This window comes from Miniopterus schreibersii (genome assembly GCF_964146895.1).
Source record: "Miniopterus schreibersii genome assembly, chromosome: 18".
Lineage (NCBI taxonomy): Eukaryota > Metazoa > Chordata > Mammalia > Chiroptera > Miniopteridae > Miniopterus > Miniopterus schreibersii.
Genome location: NC_138121.1, coordinates 15,669,983 through 15,693,626, shown reverse-complemented (window position 1 = coordinate 15,693,626; position 23,644 = coordinate 15,669,983). Strand labels below are relative to the sequence as shown.

General features: G+C 40.3%; 1 protein-coding gene across 2 annotated transcripts; it reads left to right on the top strand.

The window, feature by feature from the left end:
- Window positions 1-488: 488 nt before the first annotated feature.
- On the top strand, window positions 489-22,459 carry TERF2 (telomeric repeat binding factor 2). Of its 2 annotated transcripts, none has more exons than XM_081120131.1 (10): window positions 489-891; window positions 1,001-1,096; window positions 1,768-1,898; window positions 10,788-10,874; window positions 11,926-12,072; window positions 13,495-13,601; window positions 14,909-15,301; window positions 18,594-18,679; window positions 20,444-20,484; window positions 21,307-22,459. In XM_081120131.1, exons 1-10 carry the CDS (start codon window positions 513-515, stop codon window positions 21,463-21,465), a joined length of 1,626 nt encoding a protein of 541 aa, XP_080976257.1. In that variant the 5' UTR covers window positions 489-512; the 3' UTR covers window positions 21,466-22,459. The 2 variants fall into 2 exon arrangements, with proteins under 2 accessions (XP_080976257.1, XP_080976256.1); XM_081120130.1 differs by having other exon boundaries at window positions 20,441-20,484.
- The last annotated feature ends 1,185 nt before the right edge of the window (window positions 22,460-23,644 follow it).

Here is a 23,644-nt window from a genome sequence, read left to right as displayed (position 1 = left end):
TTTTTTCATGTGGGATTATGGGTGACTTTTACATATTAACCTTTTATTTTATTTTTTCTAATTTTCTACCACAATATGTGTTATTTATTATTTATTTTGTTTAAAATATTACAGATGTCCATTTTTCTCCCCAGTGTGTTATTTTTGAAATTTAAAAAATGTTAAACCCTCGACTGGGTTAACGCTGGCCTTTGCCTTAAATTTGTTAGTGTAAATTTGTTTAATATAGTTTCCTCCACGTAGGTTGCATTTCACAATTTTAAAAGTGCTTAATAAACTGAACGTATTTACGTTTCAGTATCTGATACACTGACCCGCATCTCTGATTTGGGAGCGAAGTTGACATCTGACTGCAGGCACCGGTTCGGTTACACGTCTGGGCATTGTGGACTACAAGCCCCGGTAGGCATTGCGGCCCGCATTCCGGAACTACGGAGTCCGAGACGGGGCCCGGGCCCTACAGTCCTTTCCCACCCACAAGCCCGCGGGCTGCTCGCAACGCTGTCGGTGTCATGGCCGCGGGAGCCGGGACGGTGGGCTCCGCTTCCGGCCCGGACGTTCTGCGTGATTCGGCGGCGTCACAGTCGAGGAAGCGGCCGGGTCGGGAGGGTGGGGAGGGTGCGCGGCGAACGGACGCGATGGCGGGAGGAGGCGGGAGCAGCGACGGCACCGGGCGGGCTGCAAGCCGGCGGGCGTCCCGCAGCAGCGGGCGGACTCGGCGGGGGCGGCACAATTCGGGGCTGGGGGGCGCCTCGGAGCGGGGCTCGGGGGAGGCACGGCTGGAGGAGGCTGTGAACCGTTGGGTGCTCAAGTTCTACTTCTACGAGGCTCTGCGGGCCTTTCGAAGTAGCCGGTACGGGGACTTCAGGCAGATCCGGGACATCATGCAGGGTGAGGGCCGGCCCCGGGGAAGGAGGCTGGGGCATCTGGGAAGGGGGTCTCGGGGGCCCGGTGTCGGGGCTGGGGGCGATCGCCGAACCCACGATGTCTTCTTTCCCAGCTTTGCTTGTCAGGCCCTTGGGGAAGGAGCATACGGTTTCCCGGCTGCTGCGGGTTATGCAGTGTCTGTCGCGCATTGAAGAAGGGGAAAATTTAGGTATGGCAATTTCTGTCTTATTCCCTGGGCTTAGAGTTACTCTGTTACCGAATCTGCATCCAGAACTGAAGGATTCGGAATTGAGGTGCGCTGTGTTTTCATCACAGTGGTCGTTTTCCTTCTAGAATGAGTACGCTCTGGTTCTAGTTTTCTTCAGTTGAGATTCTCTTGCCAGCTTTTCGGTGTTTTTTGTTCTGTTATGTTTTTGTTTTTTTAAATTTCTTCCCACCTGTTTCTTGCTTGCCCCAACTTTGCTATCTGAAGTGAGTTATGTTAAGATGGCCACATCTTTTCCCCCGTAGTAGAGTGTTTTTCAGAGTAGAAGCACATTTTTTTTTTTTTTTTCTGAATTGAACTAGATAGCTGTTTAGCAAAAACAGTCTACAGTTTCTGGCCACTTGTATCTGAGGAGGATGTGTGTATCCTGAAATTTGAGATGCATGTGTTAAAAAATAATTTTCTACCTGTGTTAAAAATTAAGTCATTTCAAATGCATTGACTTGAATTTGGACTCTTAACAAGTTTATAAGCCTATAGCAAGTAAGTGAGCAGTTAAATGCAAATCTCACTATATTTGCATGTTTCTTGTCCATAAATGTATGTATTTTTGGACATAATCTTTCTGCTCTGCAGAAAATAGCTTAAAGTGAAAACTGTGTTCTTTGTCCTAGACTGTTCCTTTGATATGGAGGCTGAACTCACACCCCTGGAATCAGCTATCAATGTGTTGGAGATGATTAAAACGGAATTTACACTGACAGAGGCAGTGGTGGAATCCAGTAGAAAACTGGTCAAGGAGGCTGTAAGGCTCTTTTTTTCTTTTTTCTTTTAACAAAAATCAGGGGTCTTTGAGGGTACAATGTTTATCTTTGTGTGGGGTGGAGGAAGAATATTGGAAAGAGACAGAGTGAGCACACTCAGATACATGAATATACACAAACATACACATAGATGTTATCTCTTAGGCAACCCCTTCTCAGCCCAGACTTGGAAAGAACTATTAAGGGATAGGTGCTCAGCTTTTGTGATTTTGGTAGTCTTCTGTGTGGCCCTGGCAGGAGGTGCCACAATACATAGGAAGTGGGTTGGCATGCCATTTAGGAGAACTGTAGAAGGGCTAGAAGTGACTGGTTTGGTCACCCTTGTTTATGATAAACCAAGGAGAAGAGCTGGGGCTTTGGGAAATGTGGGAGTTTGAGCTATTTCATGCAATTACAGAAAGAGAGGCTTAGGGAACATTCCCCTTGAATAGACAGAATTTTAGAGGTACTGTGATAATCAGCCAGTTAGAAAAACAGTAATGGTAGAAGGCTTCCACAGGTAGTGTTCTTGACAAGGAAAAAGCTAGTGGAGTGTCTAGGAATTTGGAACTGTTGACTGTATTATGGCTCAGGTAGCTTCAAGTAGTAGAACTTATTTTTATTTCAAACATAGAAGTGGCCATGGGAACCAGTAAGAAAAAGCTTTTTGTTCTCCAATAACAAAGACTAGGGATGTGGAAACAGATTCAGAGGTGGAGACTGAGGAACAACAGCTCAGCATTGCCTTGATGGTAGAAAGTAAGGAAATTGGTAAGAAAAAAAGAGAACACCCCCTGAAAGGATAGGATGGGGCACTGAGGATAAAGCCTTGCTTAGCAATGAAGGCTTTCTGTCCCTTGGCTGTGTGCTGAGTACTCAGGTACCCTGTTCAAAAAACAACTAATGTGTGTGAGGTGCAGATATTTATTCAGTTAAGGACACTGGAAGGAACTACTTTTTCTCTTGCAAAGAATGCTTAGATAATTCCAGTTCCAAGGATATAATTTTGGTTTAATAAGTCAGGTTTGTGTTAGAGGGAAAATGCCAGAAAAGACATATTAGCAAGGGAGTAGCTTTTGAATGGGAAGAAATGGCACCAGGTGAGGTTAATTCGTGTAACTGCTGTTTAGTAGCTGGGTGATTCAGAAATACAACTTCAGAACACAAGGGCTATAGATTTGTTTTGTGAAAGAATCTTTGTGGGCTTTCATCTTTCAACTGTGTATTATTTTAAGTTCATAGATCTTTTGTTTAGGAGCTTCATTAGGAAAAATCTTCATAATATCTAAATTCCCTTAAAATAGTTAACCATTTTCTTATGTTGATTCCCCTCTGCTTTTCCATTTTCCACCAGGTACAGGATCTCTTGTTATACTTAACTGTATTGCTGTTACTGCTGTGTAACAAGTTATCTCCAAATTTAGCAGCTTAAAACATTAAACATTTTCTCAAGTTTTCAAGAGTCAGGTGTATGGTAGTGGTTTAGCCAGTGTATTTCTGGTTCGAAGTCTCCCATGAGATTACAGTCAAGCTGGCTACTAGGGTTGAAGTCATCTCAAGATTCAACTAGGACTGAAAGATTTACTTCCATGCTCACTCACACAGTTAGCAGGACTCACTTCCTCGATTGCTGTTGGCTGTAGACTTCAACTTCAGCTCTTTGCCTCCTATAGGGCTGCTTACGTCATGGTAGGTTGCTTTCCCTAGAGCAAGTGATCCAGGAGAACAAGAGCCCAAGACAGAAGCTGCACTTTTATAACTTAATCCCAGAAGTAACATATCACTTCAGCTGTATGCTATTGGTTACATAGACCAGACCAACTCTGGTTTAGTGTATGGAATGGGACTATGCAGGAGATAGGCATCGTTGGTGCCCATCATAGAGTCTGGCTACCAAAATCATCTTGATCTCCGAGTTATTAAGTGATACTATATCACTTGTCTGTTCATTTATTTTTATTTTTTTTTCCATTTCTCATTTCAAGTCATAGAATCTGTTAGTGGTCATAGGGAAAATACCTTGGGATGCCAAGGCTCAGTGAGGCTTTTTGGTGCATTTTAAGCTTTGTAAAGTGTCACGATAATTTATTTAAAAGTATATTAGATTTTTTAAAAAGTTTATCAGGTGAGTTATTTTTTAAGTTAGATCTTCTCAGCATATGGTCTGGGGATCTCTCACAGTTCTTTAGGACCCTTTAATGGGTCAAAAACAATTTTCATAACAATGCCAAAACGTTGACTTTTTCAGTGCATTGATATTTGCACTGATGGTGCAAAAACAGTGATGGGTAAAGTGGCTGGTGCCTTAGCATGATCAGGGTAGTGGTAAATTGTACTAGTAGTCATTGTATTCTCCATTGCCACATGCGTGCAGTTAAAAAAATTCAGTTTCAATTAAGAATGTCTGAGTAAGCAGTAAAAATTATTTTATTAAATCTAGACCCTTGAGCAAACATCTTTTCACTATTTTGTGTGACAAAATAGAAAGTTTGCCTAAAGCATTTCTGCTGGAAACATGATGGTTGTCTTCAGGAAAGCACTTGTGTGATTGAGTTGCAGGCTTACCAAGCTGCCTTTTTAATGGAACACCATTTTTACTTGAAAGAACTGACAAATGCTGGGTATTTGGTAGTCAGTTTCTTGAGAAAGAACAAAGTGAACTTGTCACTTCTAGGAAAACCATTGACAGTATTTGTTACTGATGATAAAATTTAAGCTTTCAAGTGAAAGAGTTTTGGAAAACTTGTATTCATGTGCTTGTTAGCTTTCTAATTCTTCAACTTTTCTGATATACAATGATGGTGGTATTAACAACTGTGACTTAAAAATATTTTTAATGAATGGGTCAGTATTTTGAAGATCTACATAATTGGATAAACCAATATTTTCTAAATGATTAATGCATTGTATTACAGAATCATTTGTGGGTAAAAGATCCATTTAAAGTACAAGATAAACTAACACATTTTAATGTAACAGGTGATTAAAAGCTCACTTGCCAAAGTCTGGTGTAGAGTTGAAGAAGTATAGCCATAATTTTCTGAAAAGGCTATTAAAATATTCCTCCCTTTTCCAACTTCTTATCTGTGTGAAGCCGGATTTATTATTTTTTTTACTACAACCAAAACAACAGAGTAATTGCAGAAGCAGAAATGAGACTCCATCTTTATTCTGTTAAATCAGATATTAAGGAGATGTGCAAAAATGTATAACAATGCCACCCTTTTTATTAAACTTTTGTCTTAGAAAATATAGTAATTTTTCATAAAGATATGTTATTTATGTTAACCTGTAATGAGTTTGTTATTTTTTAACAAATTAATAAATATCTTTAAATTTCCTCAGTTTTATATTTCTAATACAGCGATTATTAACAGATATAACCCACATAAATAAAAGCTCTTTGGGCTCCTCATTAACATTTAAGAGAGTATAAAGGAATTCAAGACCAAAGAGTTTGAGAACTGCTTCTGTAAGCTGTTAATGATACTAAGACTACATTGGTTTTCTCTTCACAACTCAAAAAGATATTCCTCAGTTAAGATTTCTGTCGAAAACAGGAGAGAATAACATATATTGCATGTTGTTGGGGAAGCACTTACTTGTTGCTTTTTGCTGTTGCAGCATTCTCCCCTGAACCTTGGTAACGGCACCGTGATTTTCTTTTGGTGCTTTAACCCATTTGCAGGGCTGCTGCATCAGACACACTCCTAGAAGTTTAATTCTTGAAACAAAGCTTTGTTAGGGCTTTGAGCATGCCTGCTTCTTATAACAGACTGGATTCTTTCTGAGTTTGCTTTAGCCTTTCTTCACTACTTTGAGTTTGGTTTTCTCTTCCTGTGCATCTGTCTCACCTCTATTGAAAATCTGTGCTTAGAATTGTTTAAGTTAGTTGACCATTGCCACTGCTTACACCCCAAGAACCTTAACAGACACATGAAAGAAGTTGTTACACTTATTTCTGAACATTCTCAAGTGAAAAAGTGGTTCATCTCTTTAAAAGAAATCTTCACAGGAAATTAATACTTAGTTTTAAAAGATAAGCTCATAGCACAAACTTTGGAGGCAGACTTTAGGATTTTTGAAAGCATTCGCATTTCCTTTCTTGTTTAACAAGTTAAATATAGTAAGACCTATGTTCCAGTTCTGGGATAGATTAAGGATGCTCTCTTCTGCTTCCCTTATTAAGTCCTGCACAAAATGTGTGGAACAGCTCTCTGAGGACTCAGAAATGGTAAATGGTAGTAAAGCAGATGGTGAAGAGCTCCAGAATTTGAAAGTCTATCAAACTGGTGATGAGTAGTTTATCATTTTTTCCCTCTCCAGTATCTTCAGCCTGAACTTGGCTCCTGAAACATGGAAGTGCAGTCCAGGCATAAACAGAAAGAACTCTAAGAGAGGTTCTCTCTGGTCTTAGGAGCAGGAAAGAGATCTCCAAAGGATCAGAGAGGGTGGAAGAAATTCCATTTTTTTGTGTTTTCCTTTTCTCCCTTCTCTTCTGGTCCAGCACTCAAGCAGTACTATAGTGGTGGCAGCAGTGGCCCAGTGATGATAGTGGCAGCAGAGCAGGCACCTAAAACTGAAGGAAGAGAACCTCTTTTCTCTTTAGCAGTAGAGCTATGATTCCTACAACTTGGAGCAAATTCCATTGTGTTTTTTCACTGTACATTTTGCTGCTTAGCACTGGATACAGATGCAGTTAGTGTGTGGCACAGTGGGGAAACTAAAGCCCAGAAATGCAAGGCTGGTTCAATATTTAAAAATCTATCAGCATAATCTACCCTATTAATCTAAAGAAGAAAATCCCATGACCATATCAGTTGATGCCAAAAAAGTATTTGACAAAACTCAATATTCATGATAAAAACACTCAGAAACTAGGAATAAAAGGTAACTTCTACCTGATAAAAGGCATCTATAAAAAAACCCTACAGCTAACATTATACTTAATGGTGGAGGATGACTGCTTTGTCCTTAAGATCCAAAACAAGGCAAGGAGTCCATTCTTACCACCTCCATGCTACATCATACTAAAAGACCTAGCTAGTGCAGTAAGTTAATAAAAAGAAATAAAAGGCAACAGACTACAAAGGAAGAAATAAAATTGTCCCTATTTGCAGATGCTATCACCATGTATAAAAAGATCAACACAAAAATCAATCATATTTCCATATGCTAGCAGTAAAGGATTTGAAATAAAATTACCAAAGCAGTGCCATTTACAATATAGCAGTCCCCCTTATCGGCAGGAGATACATTCCAATACCCCCAATAGATGCCTGAAAACTTGCCTAGTACCAAACCTTATATATACTATGTTTTTTCCTGTGCATATATACTAATGGCATCTCTTTGCTATATCCTAATTACCAACATCATTACTTTGTCCTTGGGGCCATTATTACGTAAAATAAGGATTACTCAAACGCAAGCATTGTGATACTATGACCGTCAGTGTGATCACCGAGATGGCTGCAACATGACTAACAGGTGGGTAGCATGTACAACATGGATACGGTGGACAAAGGGATGATTCATGTCCCAGGCAGGGTGAAGCTGGACAGCTTGAAATTTCATCATGCTACTCAAAGCAACATGCAGCTTAAAACTTATGAATTGTTTATTTCCATTTAATATTTTTGGACCGCAGTTGACCATGGGTAACTGAAATTGCAGAAAGCAAAACTGGATAACAGGGGAACTACTGTAGCTCCAGAAAAGAAAAATACTTAAGTGTAAGTCCAGCAAAACGTGTAGGATCTGTATGTGGAAAAATACAAAATGCTGATGAAAGAAATTAAGACCTAATAAGTGGAAAGACATACCATGTTCGTGGATTGGAAGACTTTATAGTATATAGTTAAGATGTCATTTTTCTCCAGTTGACCTATAGATTTAATATAATTCTAATCACAATCTCAGGATGTTCTGTAGATACAAACTGATTCTAAAATGTTAGGGCAGAGGACTAAAACAATTTTGTAGAAGAATAAAATTGGAAGACTCACTACCCAATCTTAAGAATTACTGTAAAGCTACAGTACTCATGACTGTAGACATGTAGATTAGTGTGGAACAGAAGAGAGTCTAGAAATAGACCCACACAAATATGACTAGCTGATTTTTTACAAAAAACGTGAAGGCAATTCAATGGAAAAAGGATAGTCTTCAACAAATGGTACTGAAACAAATGTCCACATGCAAAAGAATGAATCTTGGCCTAAATCTCATCTCATACAAAAATTCATTCAAAATGGATCATAATCTAAATGTAAAGTGTAAAGCTATAAAACTTTTAGAAGAAAACATGAAAGAAAATCTTCATGTTCTGGACTTAGGCAAAAAGTTCTTAGATATGACACTAGAAGAGGGAAAAATTGATCAGCTGGACTTCATCAAAATTTAAAACTTGTGTTCTGAGAAAAATGCTGCTAAGAGAAAGAAAAGCTACAGACTGGAAGAAAATATTTGCAAATCTTATATCCGACAGAGGACTTGTATCCAAAATATATAAAGAACTTTAGAATTGTGCACCTGAAACCTGTATAATTTTGTTAACCAATGTCATCCCAATAAATTCAATAAAAAGTAAAATATATAAAGAACTCTCAAAAGAAAAGAAATAATCCTATTTTAATGGCAAAAGACTCACCAAAGATACAGATGGCAAATAAGCACATGAAAAGATGCTCAACATCAGTCAATAGGGAAATACAAAGTAAAAACCATAATGAATACTAGGACATACCTATTAGAGTGGCTAAACTTTAAAAACTAACAAGTGCTAGTGAAGATGTGGAGCAACTGAAACTCTCATACACTGCTGATGGGAACGTAAAATGGTATAATCGCCCAGTAAAACCGTTTGGCCATTTCTTATGTTAGACATACATTTTCCATATGACCCAGCAATTTCACTCCTGGGTGTTTAACTTAGAGAAATGAAGTTATGTTCACACCAAAATCTGTACATGAATGTTCTAGCATCTCTCTTCATAATCACCAAAAATGTCCCCCAATTGATGAATGTTAGGTAAACTAGTAGATTTATACAATAGGATATACTGCTCAGCAATAAAAAAGGAATTACTGATAAAGCAACAACATAGATGGGCCTCAAAGGCATTATACTAAGGGAAAAAAGCCAGTCTCAAGGCTATGTCCTTTAAAAAATAGGTGCTATATACTGTTTGAATCCATTTATGACATTCTTGAAGAGCCCAAACATTGAAAAGATTAGGGATGGGGAATGGAGTGTCTACAGAGGGACAGCACAAGGGAGGTTTTTGTATCTGATTTTTGTATCGTGGTGGTTACAAGAGGCAATACATGTGTTAAAATTCAACAGTACACCAAGAAAATTTTACTATATGCAAGGTAAATAAAATTTAAAAACATAATAGGACCTAACTGATTTGTAAAAAGGTTTTACTAAAACCTTTGTATTCAAGAAAGTAAGTATAGTTTTAGTTTAGTTTTTGTGCTGAAAATGATGTAAAAGTGAATATGGCCATCTGATTAAAATGAAAAGACTTATTTTGGACCTTTCCTGGGCAGCAAGAACTTAGGCTTGTACATTCAGGAGCATTTGACTACAGTTTGCCCTGTGGGGCTGTGCTTAGCATGTTGGCAGGATCACCAGAGATCAGTACTTAATAAATTCCCTTGCTCTTCCTCCTACTCTTAATCTGTTTCTCCTTAAATTCTTCCCTGTGAAGACTGAAACCAATTTTTCTTCCTTTTGTATGTGAAATGTCTGATACCTCTCTTGACACAGGATCTAAAGTAGCTACTTTATCCTATTAGATAACTCTAAGTGCTCCCAGTTTTCCCCTGGCCTTACTAATTAAAAAAAAAAAAATGCATGTTTTTAAAATATCCTTTTTAATTTTCAATTACTGTTAATTTCCCTCTGCTACAGTCTCTTGGGGATTTGTGTGTGTGTGTGTGTGGGGGGGGGGTTAACTGAAGGACTCTTTCTCTGGCTGATAAGACGTCATCCTAACTGGAACTCTGTCCTCTTTCATTGCTGCCTGTGGATGAGCTGGGGTTGTCTGTCTCAGTAATTCCCTGCACACTTCAACTGGAGTTGCCAGCTGGGGTATACGGTAGTGAGAGGCTGTGTTAGTGCTACATAACTAGCCTCAGGCCTTTCCTGAATGGAACTAGCACAGAACTCTGTAATCAGCAATTTTTCCCCACAATATATCACCCCCCCACACCCCCTGCATTACATCAAAGCTTTTGCATCTAAAAAGAACCACCAATTGTTCTGGGGACCTGGAATGACTTGAGTCCATTTTGCCTTTCCTTAGGAGGCCCTATTTGGGTAAATGGTCTATAATCCAGGGGATCAGATTTTGCTATAGCAGCATCTTTTTTAAAAATCCAGTGTAGCCCGGCTGGTATGGCTCAGTGGTTGAGCATGGACCCTTGAACCAGGAGGTCACAGTTTGATTCCTGGTCAGTCAGGGCACATGCCCATGTTTTGGGCTTGATCCCCAGAGGTGGGGGGTGGGGTGGGGTGGTGGTGGTGGTGGTGGTGGTAGTGGTGGTGTAGGAGGCAGCCGATCAATGATTCTGTCATCATTGATGTTTCTATCTCTCTCTCCCTCTCCCTTCCTCTCTCTGAAATCAGTCAAAAAAAAAAAAAAATCCAATGTAATGCTGAAAATCTATACCCTATACATGGAAATAGAGCTTACAGTTGTTTATACCGACGGCTTGAACAATAATTGGTAGTTTTTAAGTATAGGAATTTGATAGAATGTGAAAAAGTTCTTGGGTATATAAGACTCAGTTTTACTTTTTAGTACAGTGTATTTTGATATTTGATATTCTCATTACTCCTGTTATTACAACAGTTAAAGGTTTGTTTCCCCCTTTTGTAGGCTGTCATTATTTGTATCAAAAATAAAGAATTTGAAAAGGCCTCAAAAATTTTGAAAAAACATATGTCCAAGGACCCCACAACTCAGGTAAATTTGATATTTTGCTTGTAAGACTTAAATCCTTTTCATTGTTTTTTGTGGGAAAACAGGGAAAGGGTTCTTTGTTAGGAATGTTACCTAAATATGCATCTTTAATATTCAGCAGCTTTAGCTTGTTGTCTTTTATATCCTGGATAACTTACTGTTAGATTGGCTCTTAAAATTTTATTTTCTGTTAGATATATTTACATAAGTTGTTTCCTTGCCCATTTCTGTCTGGTTAGTGACAGAACTTTACTTAAATGATCAGCACCAGGTATCAAGCTATCAAGTTTTATAACACTTCTGACTTTACTTACATAAATGCTGATTCTGTAGACTTAAGAATCTGCCTTTGTAAGGACTAACTCCTCTGTTTTCTGGTGTCAAAAGCTCTGTTGGTATCCTCCTATTTTTCCCCCTTTAAATTTTAGTTTTTGAAAAGGTAGCATGTACATAATACAAAATTCAAGAAGTACAGCAAAATTGCTTAGTGAAAATTCTCTTATCTCTGACTCAGCCATCTCGTTCCTCTCTCTAGAGGCAACCAGTATTTTTTGCTTTTATCTTTTCAGAGATATTGTGTATATGTAAGCAAATAAGTGCGTGTGTGTATATACAGACATACACATATATCCATTCTTCCTGTTATTCCCATAAGAATATGTGAGCATGTTCTACACACTAATTTGAGAATTTTTGTAACTTGCTTCTTTTACTTACTGTATCTTGGAGATCATTCTATATTAGCACATAAGGAGCTTCTTTATCCTTTTTGTGTTTTGGGGATTTTTTTTTAAGTTTAAAAATCTTTATGTAAATGTATAAAGGCACTTTAGATCCTAAGTTCTTCATCATTATTTTATAGCTGTATAGTAACTCATTGTGGCGATCCATCATTTACTGACCTATCCTTTGTGGTAGGCTTCCTTCCTGTATGTGTACCAGTGGTCTTCACTGAGTGCTGTGAAATTTCCAACAGTGTTGTTTCAACTCATTATCATTGAATTTTTACTAGAGTTCTCTTTTCTCATGTTGCTCATATTGGTCCTTTGTGTAGAAGCTGAGAAATGATCTCCTGAACATTATCCGTGAAAAGAACTTGGCCCACCCTGTTATCCAGAACTTTTCCTATGAGACCTTCCAGCAGAAGATGCTGCGCTTCCTAGAGAGTCACCTGGATGATGCAGAGCCCTACCTCCTCACGGTGGGCCTTGGCCTTCTCTTCCCATAACCATGATATGCCCTGAGGATGTGCAGGCAATTAGAAAAGGACAGTTCTTTTTAGAAGTGCAACAGTAAATGTATGGAAAAGACTGAATTATATGTACTATCTTCCTTAATTAAATGCCTTAAATATACAGAAGCTGAGATCGCGGCAGAGGCAAATGGAACAAAACTCATCTCCCTTATCTCCCATTTTTACCTCCTCTACATGTCATTAATCTGTTGTGGTTAAAGCAGGAGAACATTCATCTTCAAATTGGTGGTGGTTCCCAGAGGAGATGAAATAGTTAAATTTGGGAGGAAGAGTGGTTTATTAGCTATAGTATGATGGGGTTGTTAACAGGAAGAAGGCATAACTGGAGAAAAGGTGTGACTAGAAGTATAAGTCAGAAGAGCCAAATGCAGACATTCTTTAATTGGATCAAAGAGATAAGCATAAAGCAGGGAAACAATGAGGCTCAAGACAGTAGAAGAGTCAGAACCCAGTCTTTCCTAGAAGGTGGACCGGTAGTAAGGGGAAACTGAGTGAGGGGGTTTTTACTAAGCCAGGATTTTGAGAGTATTGAAAAGGTGGCTCATAACAACAGATGTGCAAGGCTTTTATATCGCAGTCATTTAGCAAATGTCAAGTTACTTGTAAAGCAGATAGCTTGGAATAATTAAGGAGTTAGTGTCAGGATACTTGAGCTAGCCTAGGGTCCTTTCCTTTGTATTCCAGGTAACTGGGGGATAACCTGCCACTGTTTGTGTGAGGATAGAACTCTCAGCTCTTAAGACATCACTCGATACAGATACACATCTGAAAGGGAATATACTGGGCTGATTGGAAATGGGTACAACTTCAGTCAGAGGGAGACAGATGAGCACAGAGTTAGAGAAGATTGGCTACTCAGGGCTTTATGTGTGGTATAAGTAAGGATTTTCAGAGTTGTTGAAAGGCAAAACATATTTGTGGAAATACAATCATAAAAATTCTATACACAAACTAAAAGACATTAATATAAACATTAGTTATCATAAATTTGAAAAAAAAGTTTGGCTTTTATACATGACCCCAAAGGTGTATTTGGGATTCAGAAACTAGATTAGGGATGAGACGAAGTATGGAAGGGAAATGGGAAGTAAAATCACATAATTAAAGAATTTTTGCAATGTGAAGGTAGTTAGCACTACTCAAACTGAGTTCTCCTTCAGCATAGAAACGGTGAACCATTTTTTGAAAAAGAAGGAAGAAATCTGAGATCATTCTTATAAGTTCTCTTCCTTTTTATGTCCTTTACTTTATGCCTAGATTGGATTGTAGGTGAACATGTTTGCATATTGAGTATGTTCATGGTTAAAGCAGAAGAGAATTAATGAAATTCTGTGGCTTCCTCTCCTGATGACATCCTTCCTTTCCCAGATGGCCAAAAAGGCTTTGAAATATGAGTCTGCTGCCTCAGCTACAGTGAAGGAAGATAAACAGCCAGTGCCGGAACCTGTGGAAAAGCCACCCAGAGAACCTGCGAGGTGAGAGGGATGCCCTTTTGTGATCTTGGGTGAAACACTGGGGTGGTCTGTTGGAAGCATAGTCTCCTCCTTAGAGCAAGATCAGTTCATTCCTCCTGGTGATTTGACTCCCTAACATGTTACTGGGTTACTTATACTAGGCACTGTGGGTGGACAGCACACCCTGGGAAAACTAGAGTATTGAAGACTGGATGTCAGATCCCTGAGGGAAGTTCCTGACTGGCTGTCCCTCAAAGGTTCTTTAACCTCCTGTATCTCTCTCCACCTCGCCCATATCTATTCAGCACTTCCTTGTTGTCTTACCTCCTAATACAGTGTTCAGACTTGTGCATCAGATTCCCAAGACCAATTGTGAAAGCAGGGGTCACGAATTTAGTCGCCTTTGGGGCCTGGTAGAAAATTTAGAGGAATGCAGTGAGTCTAGAATAAGTGAGAGCATGGGACTCTGAACTAGAGAGGGCATGCTTTTCAGCTTTGTGTTGCTGTGTGAGACTATCCCAGGATGCCCAAGCTTCAGTTCAAATTTTTGTGTGAGATGTCCATTTTTAAAAAAAAATTTTTTTTTTTTTAGCTTTCTCAATTTTTGAATGTTGGTGGTTATCCAGTTTTAAAAAACACTTGCATAGGTTAGAAAACAAGACATCTGCCAGCTGGGTTTGGCCTATAGGCTGCCAGTTTGCCCTCCCCTAACAGTTTTTACTTAAAGCATACTAGCTGTTCCAAATGACAGATGAACTTCATTTTGAAAAGGCAGTTTCTTATTCCAAGACTGTGTGGCATGCTGCTAACTCTGAGAATTCTCAAGATCCCATTCACAAGTGTATTGTAGGAGAAAATGGGCAGAATGGAGACCAGTCTTTCTCTTTTGTTACATGAGGGTTGGACTGGGACAGCTGGAAGAAGAGTTTAGTCTTCAGTGAAATTGCTGGATTATCAAGAGGTTGTCCAGATGGCCTTGTACTTGCTGGTCACTATGCAGAGTGCTTACAGAAGGGAGAACACTGCTTTGGGGGTTTGACTGCATACAGAAGGGAGTGCTTACAGAAGGGAGAACAATGACTAGTGGGTTTGACTGCATACAGGCTAAAGAGGTGTCTGGAGGGAGTATCCTTAGCCCTAGTTCCTTTAAGATTCTCTGACTTGGAGTTTAAACTCCATAGTTCAACTTAAAGGGAAGCTTTTATAAATAAAAGTGGTATCAAGCAACCTCTCTTTTTAAATGAAAAGTCTTCAATTTGAGGAGTCTTCTGCTAATATGAGCATCAACAATGGTGAAACTGATCTTTGTATGTCTGCCTTATTTGTAGGCAGCCACGGAATACTCCAATCACCTTTGGAATTATGACTCTGAAAGCAGCTTTCAAGACTCTGTGCAGTTCCCCAGATTCTGAGGCGGTCTTCTCGAAATTGGACCAGAAAGATCTGGTACTTCCCAATAAAGCATCCCCGCCATCGCCAGCCCTCAAAAACAAGAGACCGAGAAGAGATGAAAACGAAGGTTCAGCCCCTGCTGAGGGAGAGGGTGGCTCTGAACTGCAGCCCAGGAGCAAGCGTATGACAATAAGCAGATTGGTTTTGGAGGAGGATAGTCAGAGTTCTGAGCTATGCCCAGGCCTCAGCTCCTCTCAGGAAGTCATTCCAGCGGTGCCATCCAAGCCTGCAGTTCTCAACCAACCCCTCCCCAGGGAGAAGAATCCCAAGTATGAAGACCTTTGTAGGAGTTTGGGGGCTGGTTGGTGGTCCTGGTTGGGCCTGATATTGCTTCTGTGAATGAAGTAACTTTCAACTAAGTTATTCACCACCAAGGCTTGCTCAGACTGCTAGAATGTGACTCGGGAGTGGGGAGTGACGACATAGCCACCCCTGCCAGTTCTGAAGCCCCACATGTGGGCTTCCAGGCATTGCACTAGGGCATGAGTGAGGATGGAAGGGTTTCGGAGCCTCCTACTCATTGCTGCTTTCATTTTTAGCAGACTTCTGAGTACCTTGACTACCAACTAGAGATTTAAGAGTTTACAGCTTTGCACCTTCTATGAGCTGTTGAGACTTGGCAGATTCAGTAAATATTTACTAATCTCTCACATTCTGCTAGGTTCTGTGGAGCAGCTGTTAGAAAACTTTCATTTTGCTCCCCATCATGACCCCTGACCTGGTTTTCAAGTTTTGCTACCTTTGTGCTCTCTTGTGGATCCTTCTTCCAGGCAGACTGGTCTGCCTGCTCTCTCTGGAACACACTGTTTGTTTCTACTACTGTATTCTTGCTCCCTGTCACTCCCCGCGGTTGGACTATCATTCCCTCCATCACTGCTTGTCAGAATCCCGTCCGTCCTTCAAAGGGAAGAGAAGCACTTTTTGTGGGCCAAGTATATTTGTGTATTATATTACTGAATCTCTACAGTCCTCAGTGATCTATTATTAGTCCCATTTATAAATGAGGAAGGTTCAGAAAAGTTATTAACTAGCCTTAAGTCACACAGCGGAAAAATGGCAAAGTTGGGCTGTGGGATTATTAATCCAGGTCAATCTGGACTCAAAGGCCCATGGCCTGTACACCATTCACTGAGCAGGCTGCCTCTTAAAAATTCTGCCTCCATGAGTCCCCTGGTCACCCTGCTGTAAGTGATCACCTCTCTGAGGCCATTGCCATCTCTACCATTGCTCTCTGTTGTAGTTGTTTGGGGACCTGTGCTCTGGCAGCATGTGCTAGGTGCCCTGCAGGGTGTGGCACCTGATAGGTGACTTATACTCAGACACTAATGTGCATTATATCCACCACTACCTGCATTTGGAAGTGAGCGAGTCACGGCCGAGCAAGCAGAGGCAGCTCGACACACTTTTTCTCAGTCTATACATGATCTCCTTGACTCTTTACAGTGATCCTGTGAAGTGTAGGTATTGTCCCATGAACAGATGACAAAGCCAGAGAGTGCATGACTACAGTGGTTTTATTAATGGGAGGATTTGTGAAGGTTTCAGACATAACCACCTCTCTCGTGTGCCAAGGGTAGGAAGTATGATGGACACTAAAGCAGAGGTTGGCACACTACGGCCCCTAAGCCCAATCTGCCTGCTGCCTGTTTTGTAAATAAAGTGAAGTTTTATTAGAACACAGCCACACCTATCACTTATGTATTATCTGTAGCTACTTTGATGCTACATTGAGTTGAGTAGTTGCAACAGAGACAGTTAAGGCCTACAAAGCATAAGATCCTATCTGGCCCTTTATAAAAAAGGGGTCCCATAACCCTGGCTCTAAATGAAGTGTGTGTGAGGGGCCCTGGGAGCTCCAGGGAAGAAGAGCTGAGCCTGCTAAGCAGAACTGGTGGAGCAAACCTTGCAGAGGAGCAACGTTGAGCTGGCTTTCAAAGATAAGAGGTCATCAAGCATATCGGGAGGCTAGGAGTCCTAGGTAGCAGGAACCCCTTGCATAAAGGCATCAGAAAGCCTGGTATGCTCCAAAAAATGTCAGTCTGTGTGGCAGGAGAATACAGTGCACAGAGGGTGAAGGAGAGGGAGAAGAGTCTGGATGGATAAATAGGCCAGAATTTGAGTTCCTATTCTATCAGGCGGAGGTTCTCAAACCAGGCTTCATGTCGAAATTACCTGTAGAATGTTTACAAAATACATATTCCCAGGCTCCTGACTACTGAATTAGAAGGGGCCGGGGGATGCTCTGTAATCTGCTTTTCTAACTATGCCCCAAATAATTTGAACCCCACTAGTCTGAAGGTCTGATACGACACCACTGAGGGTTCTGAATAGGCACCGAGGGAAAGGAGAGGAGGGTGGCCAGACACTGCCAGGCAAGCAGTCAGAACCTGGGGGATGCTGGGCTGGTGGAAGAGGAAGGGAAGGCAGGATTGGGGTATATCATCTGGAGGGCAGGGCCACAACTGACTAGATTTTTATATCCCACATAGTACTTGGCACGAACAAGTGCTTACTGGGTATTTATTAACCAAATAAAATAATTATTGGTTTTTGCAATTTAAGGGATTACATGTAAAAGTTCTATAAAAGGCCAGCAAAAGGTTAACATTTTAGGCTTTGCGGACCACTTCTGTGTCCGTTGCATGTTCCTTTTTGTTTTGTTCTCTCACAACCCTTTGAAAATGTAAAATCCACTCTTAGTTCAAGGACTGTTCAAAAACCAGGATCCACAGGCTGTAGTTTGCCAACCCTTCTAGACCACTGCTCATCAAATTCCAAGTTTACCAGTGAGGATGACCTGACTTGCTTGCGAGTGCACAGCCACTAACAGGATGAGGACCCAGATCTCAGCCCCTTCCACAGCATGAGAAATTACAAAGTACCAAAACATTTGCACACATAAGTAAATGCCAAGTTCAGAGGAGGAGCAGGAGGTTACCACTGATCTGCAAAGACTGTCTGCAGGAAGAGGGAACAGCTACTTGGGTGAAAATGACAGACCTAGTGGTTAAAATCATTTTTTATCCCAGCACTAGGATAAGTAGGTAGAAAACTTATGCTTTCTAACTTTCATTGATAAATAGTAATTAACACAACTAATATCCTGAGAAGGAAAAACATGCTTTACTTTGTCTCAAATTAGTTATTCTCAGAAATAATATTTTGAGGGATATGATCCAATTTAAAAACAGGAAAGTAAACAGTACAGCCATTTAATTGGGTAATTTCATAGAAAACTCATGGAACTTGGAATTTTTTTCAAGCCTATGCACTTATTAAGCAAATTGCTTTCATTAATCATTTGCAAAATAACCAGAGAGCCTTAAAAATAAATATTCTGAGGGATGGAGACATCCTCAGTGCTGAGCTTGAGAGGTGGTCTTGCAGCCTGGGCGAGATGATGTGGAGGTACCTGGCCAGGTCTGGATTTGGGAGTTGTGTGTAGGTGAATCTCAAACGTCACGGCGGAAGAAGAAATACAGGGCTGCAAGTGAGCCAAGGACAGACTGGGATGACCCGGGACGAACCGTTTCACACCTTGTCTCCCTGCTCTCTCCTCAGGCTACCCAAGGGCAAGTGGAACAGCTCTAACGGGGTTGAAGAGAAGGAGACTTGGGCTGAGGAAGACGAACTGTTTGATATTCAGGGTAAGCCGGAGGTTCTCCCTGGTCTCGTGGCACCTGCTGACGTGTAAGATGCATGTCACTGTCACAGCAGTGTTCCAGGCACTGCTTGTCTCCCAGCTAGAAAAGTCCAGTAAGTTCCTCATTGTGACTCACGAGGAGTCAGTTTTATGTCCTTTCCCATTAAACCATGGAGACTGTCCAAGCAGCACTTTGTATTTAAAGAAAATTCCTGGTTTGGTTTTAATAAATCCTATCTTTAATTGTAGTCTTTCAATTAGGAAAGGTAGAAGTGGTCATTCCCTGCATTCTTGTTTAAGTAAAAAAATCTCTTACCAGTTTCTGCATGTTTTTTTCTAAGATGAGAAATTTTGCTTTTCCATAATTACTGAACTTCATAGCATTTGCATTAGACTCTGTCCCACCACGTATTTGTATTCTAATGGGAATATCTAAGTGCTAAACCTTAATTTTGGGGATGCTAAGCACTTTTATAACACACAGCATTAATCATTGCCAATCCCTAGGTCATGTTTTTAAAAAGTAACTTCAGTGGTAAAAACGTAGTTGGCAAGATCAAGATCACAGGCAAAACGGGAGAAGTAACAAAATAAAAAACTGGCATTAAATAGTTAAAAACAACAGGGTATAAAAGTTCTAGGAAACACCCACTTCCAGTGCAGTCCAGACTTGTCAGCCTTAGAAATCGGCTTCCACTATAATATGAAATAGTTCATAATTTAAAAATAAATAATCTGCCCTAAACCACCGTCCTCCATTGTTTCGGAAGCACTGCTGGGACAGAGGCATCTACTGAGACATGTAGCAAGTTTCATGTTTATGCAACTTTCCCTTTTCTTGCAGCTTTTTAGCTAGCTCTCATTGGCTTGAATTGGCATGTCTTTTATGCTTGTGTAACTGTCTGGCCCTTAAAAAAATTATCTTGGTCATTGTTTGTTGAGGCATAATCTCTTTCTCTATGGTGAGAGGGTGGAGCTTGAGCAGATTTCACATGATCTCTTGGTGTGGGAAGCCATGTTATTACCCTGTTCTTTTGTTTAAGGAATTGCACCTAATTTTTCTTATATAAAATGATCAGGGATTTGAAAATTCTGGCATGAAACAGGAAAACTGTTATTTCAAAAAAATGGTTAGCAAGCAAAGGGTTATAAAGCAATTATATATGTATAAACATGTATATATATTAGGTTTTTTGTTTTGTTAATCCTTACCTGAGGATAGTCTTTTATTGATTTTCAGAGAGGGTAGAAGTGGGGGGAGAGAGCAAGAGAGGAGAGAAACATCAATGTGAAAGAAACACTTCGATTGGTTGCCTCCCACATGCACCCCAACTAGGGCCTAGGGTTGAATCTGCAACCCAGGTACGTGCCTTTGACTGGGAATCAAACCCACAACCCTCTGGTGCGCAGGCCAACGCTCTAACCACTGAGCCACACCAGCCAGGGCATATATTAGGGTTTTAAATACCACAGTCCCTCAGCAATTTTAGGAAATGTTAGTTTTATTAAAGAGCCCCAAATCCATCATTAACCACCATTTATTGAATGCCTTTTAAGTATTTGTTGTATACAGATTTTCATAGGCTGAAATGATTGATATCTTGCAAACAAAGGACAAAAACAAATTATCCTTTAGTAATGTCTTTTCTCAAAGTTTGTGAAATTTGAATCAAGCTTTTCCTTTAGGGATGTTCTGTGTGTTTTTCTGGTGGTTTGTGCAGAGAAAGGCAAACTCTGAAATGAGTCTACTTTTAATGTTTTCTAGCAGCTCCAGATGATGAGAGTTCAGCCAGTATAACAAAAAAGCAGGTAATTTAAAATTCTCTTTTCTGATCTTTTCTGGTTATGTGGGTAGAACAGAGGTAAAATAGAACAGATAGACTACCCGTGCACCTGGCAAAAAGTTGTGTTTTCTGACGATCCAAACTAAATTAAATATAGCAGGTCCTTGAATAGCTTCCTTTTGTTCAACGTTGTTTTAATGTTGATTAGATAATGTAGAAACTTAAAAAAAATTTTTAAATTATTGATTTCAGAGAAAGGGAGAGGGAGAGGGAGAGAGTTAGAAACATCACTGATGAGAGAATCATTGATCTACTGCCTCCTGCACGCCCCTGCTGGGGATCGAGCCCACAGTCTGGGCATGTGCCCTGACTGGGAATCGAACTGCGATCTGCTGGGTCATAGGTCAATGCTCAACCACTGAGCCATGCTGGCGGGGCAATGCTGTAGAAACTTAACTCTTGTTTATATCAGTTAGCCTATGGTAAAATTGGTTTTGTTATATGTCGTTTTGCTTAAAGTCACATTAAATGAGGACTTACTATAGTTATCCTCTGGAAGAAAAATCTAGTTGGACCAAAACCTGACACATTTTCCTGACCATGAACAATACATGTTTGGAGTTTGAATGCACAAGTTTGATTATTAGTTGAAGATGAAATGGCAGGACATTGACATTTTTAAATGTCCAAGTCCAGTGTTAATTTATTAACTGTATCATATTTTAAAAATATAAACCTTCTTTTGGGTTCAGGTTATTCTCCTAGAATTCTTGCGTTTACCTCCTCACTGTATGAAAATGTGAGTAAGTAGACAGGTTGTGATCAATCTTTTGGTTTTCTTTTGCAGAAGTGGACTGTAGAAGAAAGTGAGTGGATCAAGGCTGGAGTGCAGAAATTTGGGGAAGGAAACTGGGCTGCCATTTCTAAAAATTACCCATTTGTTAACCGAACAGCTGTGATGATTAAGGATCGCTGGCGGACCATGAAAAGACTTGGCATGAACTGAAACAGCTTTCATTTCCACAGAATTCACAGGAGCATGGTTCCTAATAATAGCCCCAATAGTCTGCTCTTTCTTTCAGAAGCTGGGCTGGGATGAAAACTTTGGGCATCCTCCTCTGACATGGAGGAGGTCCCAGTTCCACTTCATCACTGTTGGAGATCATGGAGCTGAAAGACAAAGCCAAGTCTACCCCATGTCCTTGGCAGAGACAACAGGCAGGCAGCTTGTACAGTGCCAGAATATCATTAGTATTTCCCTTTTTCAGTGGTTTGCTTGAATTTAAATCCCCAGTAATCAGTAGAACCTTCTCCTAGGAAACTGTGGAGTCTGTTAGGAGCACTTATGACTCCATGACCTGCTAAAACCAGCAACATGAGCATTATTTGGAGTGAACTTGTTCCAGGTAAAACTTTAGCCTTCTGGTGCAAATGCAAAGGAACTTCGTCTGTCAGAGCCCAGGCTGATGAGAGACCAGTCCTGGTGGAATCTGGATCCCTTTAAAAACTGTTTAGCCTGTTATGACATCAACACCTAGACCTAGTCTTGGCATTTGCTCTTCATATTTGCTGGGCTACGTAGGCAGGTTTAACCTCCACTTATGTGGTTAAACCAGTGTGTTCTTTGGTGATTGTAGATACGCTTAGCCCCTCCCCCAATTCTCTCTTCCCGATTCCCTTACGTTGGACTTACAAAGCTTAAAAAAAATCCTGATTGAATATAAATGCCTAATTCCATTCTTTGTGAAATGATTGCTTCCACCTGACTCCTTAATTGTGCTGTGTTAGTGTCTTGCACTGGAATTCAACATTTCCTCCTCCTTTTGTACTGTGTTGTGCTTGCTGTCTCTCTTGGACATCCTTAAAGACTGTCTTTTTAGCAAAAAAAAAAAAAAAAAAAAATTCAGTAAAGTGTTTTCTGTAATCATTTTTTAAAATTTGAGAACTAATTATTGTCCATAACCTGTAGCATTCTTCATTAAAGTCTTGCTTCTCTCAAATGTAATTAGCTGTTTAATTGCAGCACAGCATGAGGATCACACAGGTAGCAAAATGTTAAACAAATTTTGCTGAGCCACACTGACTGTTAAAAAGCCAATGTCAAACTGTATTGGATATTCTAATCCTTGGAAGCCGTGTCGCACTCGTTTTCTCTTTTGAATGAAGGATGTAAAGAAATGCTAAAGTTTTCAAATTTATCTTGTAGTTACAAGTTGGAAACTTTGTACAGCTTAATTACCTGTTAACTACGTGTTTTGGGGTTTGGTACTACTGTTTTTCTGTCAATTAACCCCAAAGGAAACTACAGTGAGAACTTGATCTCTCAATACAGCTACCTCCTCTTGATCTGGTTTCAGCTAGTGTGGCCTCCCTCTAAACTGAGTTCTGATCCAGAAGCTTTTCTCCCTCACTCTCACCTCATTAAGATGGCCTCTTTGGGTAGAAGAGAGACACTGCGCTGCATTTAGGGAACCAAAATATCCTAATCAGTGTTTCTCAAAATTGAAAATGCACAGGTCCATTAACATTTTTAAACATAACTTCAGTGTTGTCATAGTGTTACTAAAATGTGTACAAACAAAAAACAGCCTAGGGTTGCTAGAAAACTTACCGTGTCCTGTTGACTGGTTGGCTCAATCTAAGTCGCTGCTCATGACATGAGTAGTGCAAAAGCTCTGGCAGTGGTGGGACTCGGGTGGGGGTGCCTGTGCCACTGTGTTAAGAAATGATCCCAGTCTCTCCCACCTCCACCTTAGTGGGACTGCTGCAGAGCCACTTTGCTCCAGAGTGCTGTGACATCATTTGGTGTCCGCTTGAACTGAACACACTTGTGAAGTCTGTTCTTTGCTGTTTGCTTGTGATAGTTCAAATACTACCACCTGGAGTCAATGCGATGCGTCTGAAGTAAGACTTGGTTAGAAGCTGCTAATGCTGTTTCGTTTTTTAAGCTTATGGCTGAAATAAAAACATTTAGACATTGGCACTACTCAGAGGCTGACAGAAACACTGTCTTGGTAGGTAGGAGTGTGAGGCACTCAGGGCCCCTGCTGTGCCAGCTGGAATCTCTGTCCATTCCTGTCTTTTGCTCACACTCTCATGGGCTTTGATCTGCACTGGGCAGAAGTCCACTGAAACATGTTGCCCCATGTGTCTTACTGGAGCGATAGGTATCATGTAGCAATTTG

Excerpts from the sequence above, each read along its gene's own strand:
- TERF2 (XM_081120130.1), top strand. The coding sequence starts at position 513 with ATGGCCGCGGGAGCCGGGACGGTGGGCTCCGCTTCCGGCCCGGACGTT. Across the intron at positions 1,097-1,767 it reads TGAAGAAGGGGAAAATTTAG|ACTGTTCCTTTGATATGGAG; the intron begins GTATGGCAATTT and ends TCTTTGTCCTAG. Across the intron at positions 13,602-14,908 it reads CCACCCAGAGAACCTGCGAG|GCAGCCACGGAATACTCCAA; the intron begins GTGAGAGGGATG and ends CCTTATTTGTAG.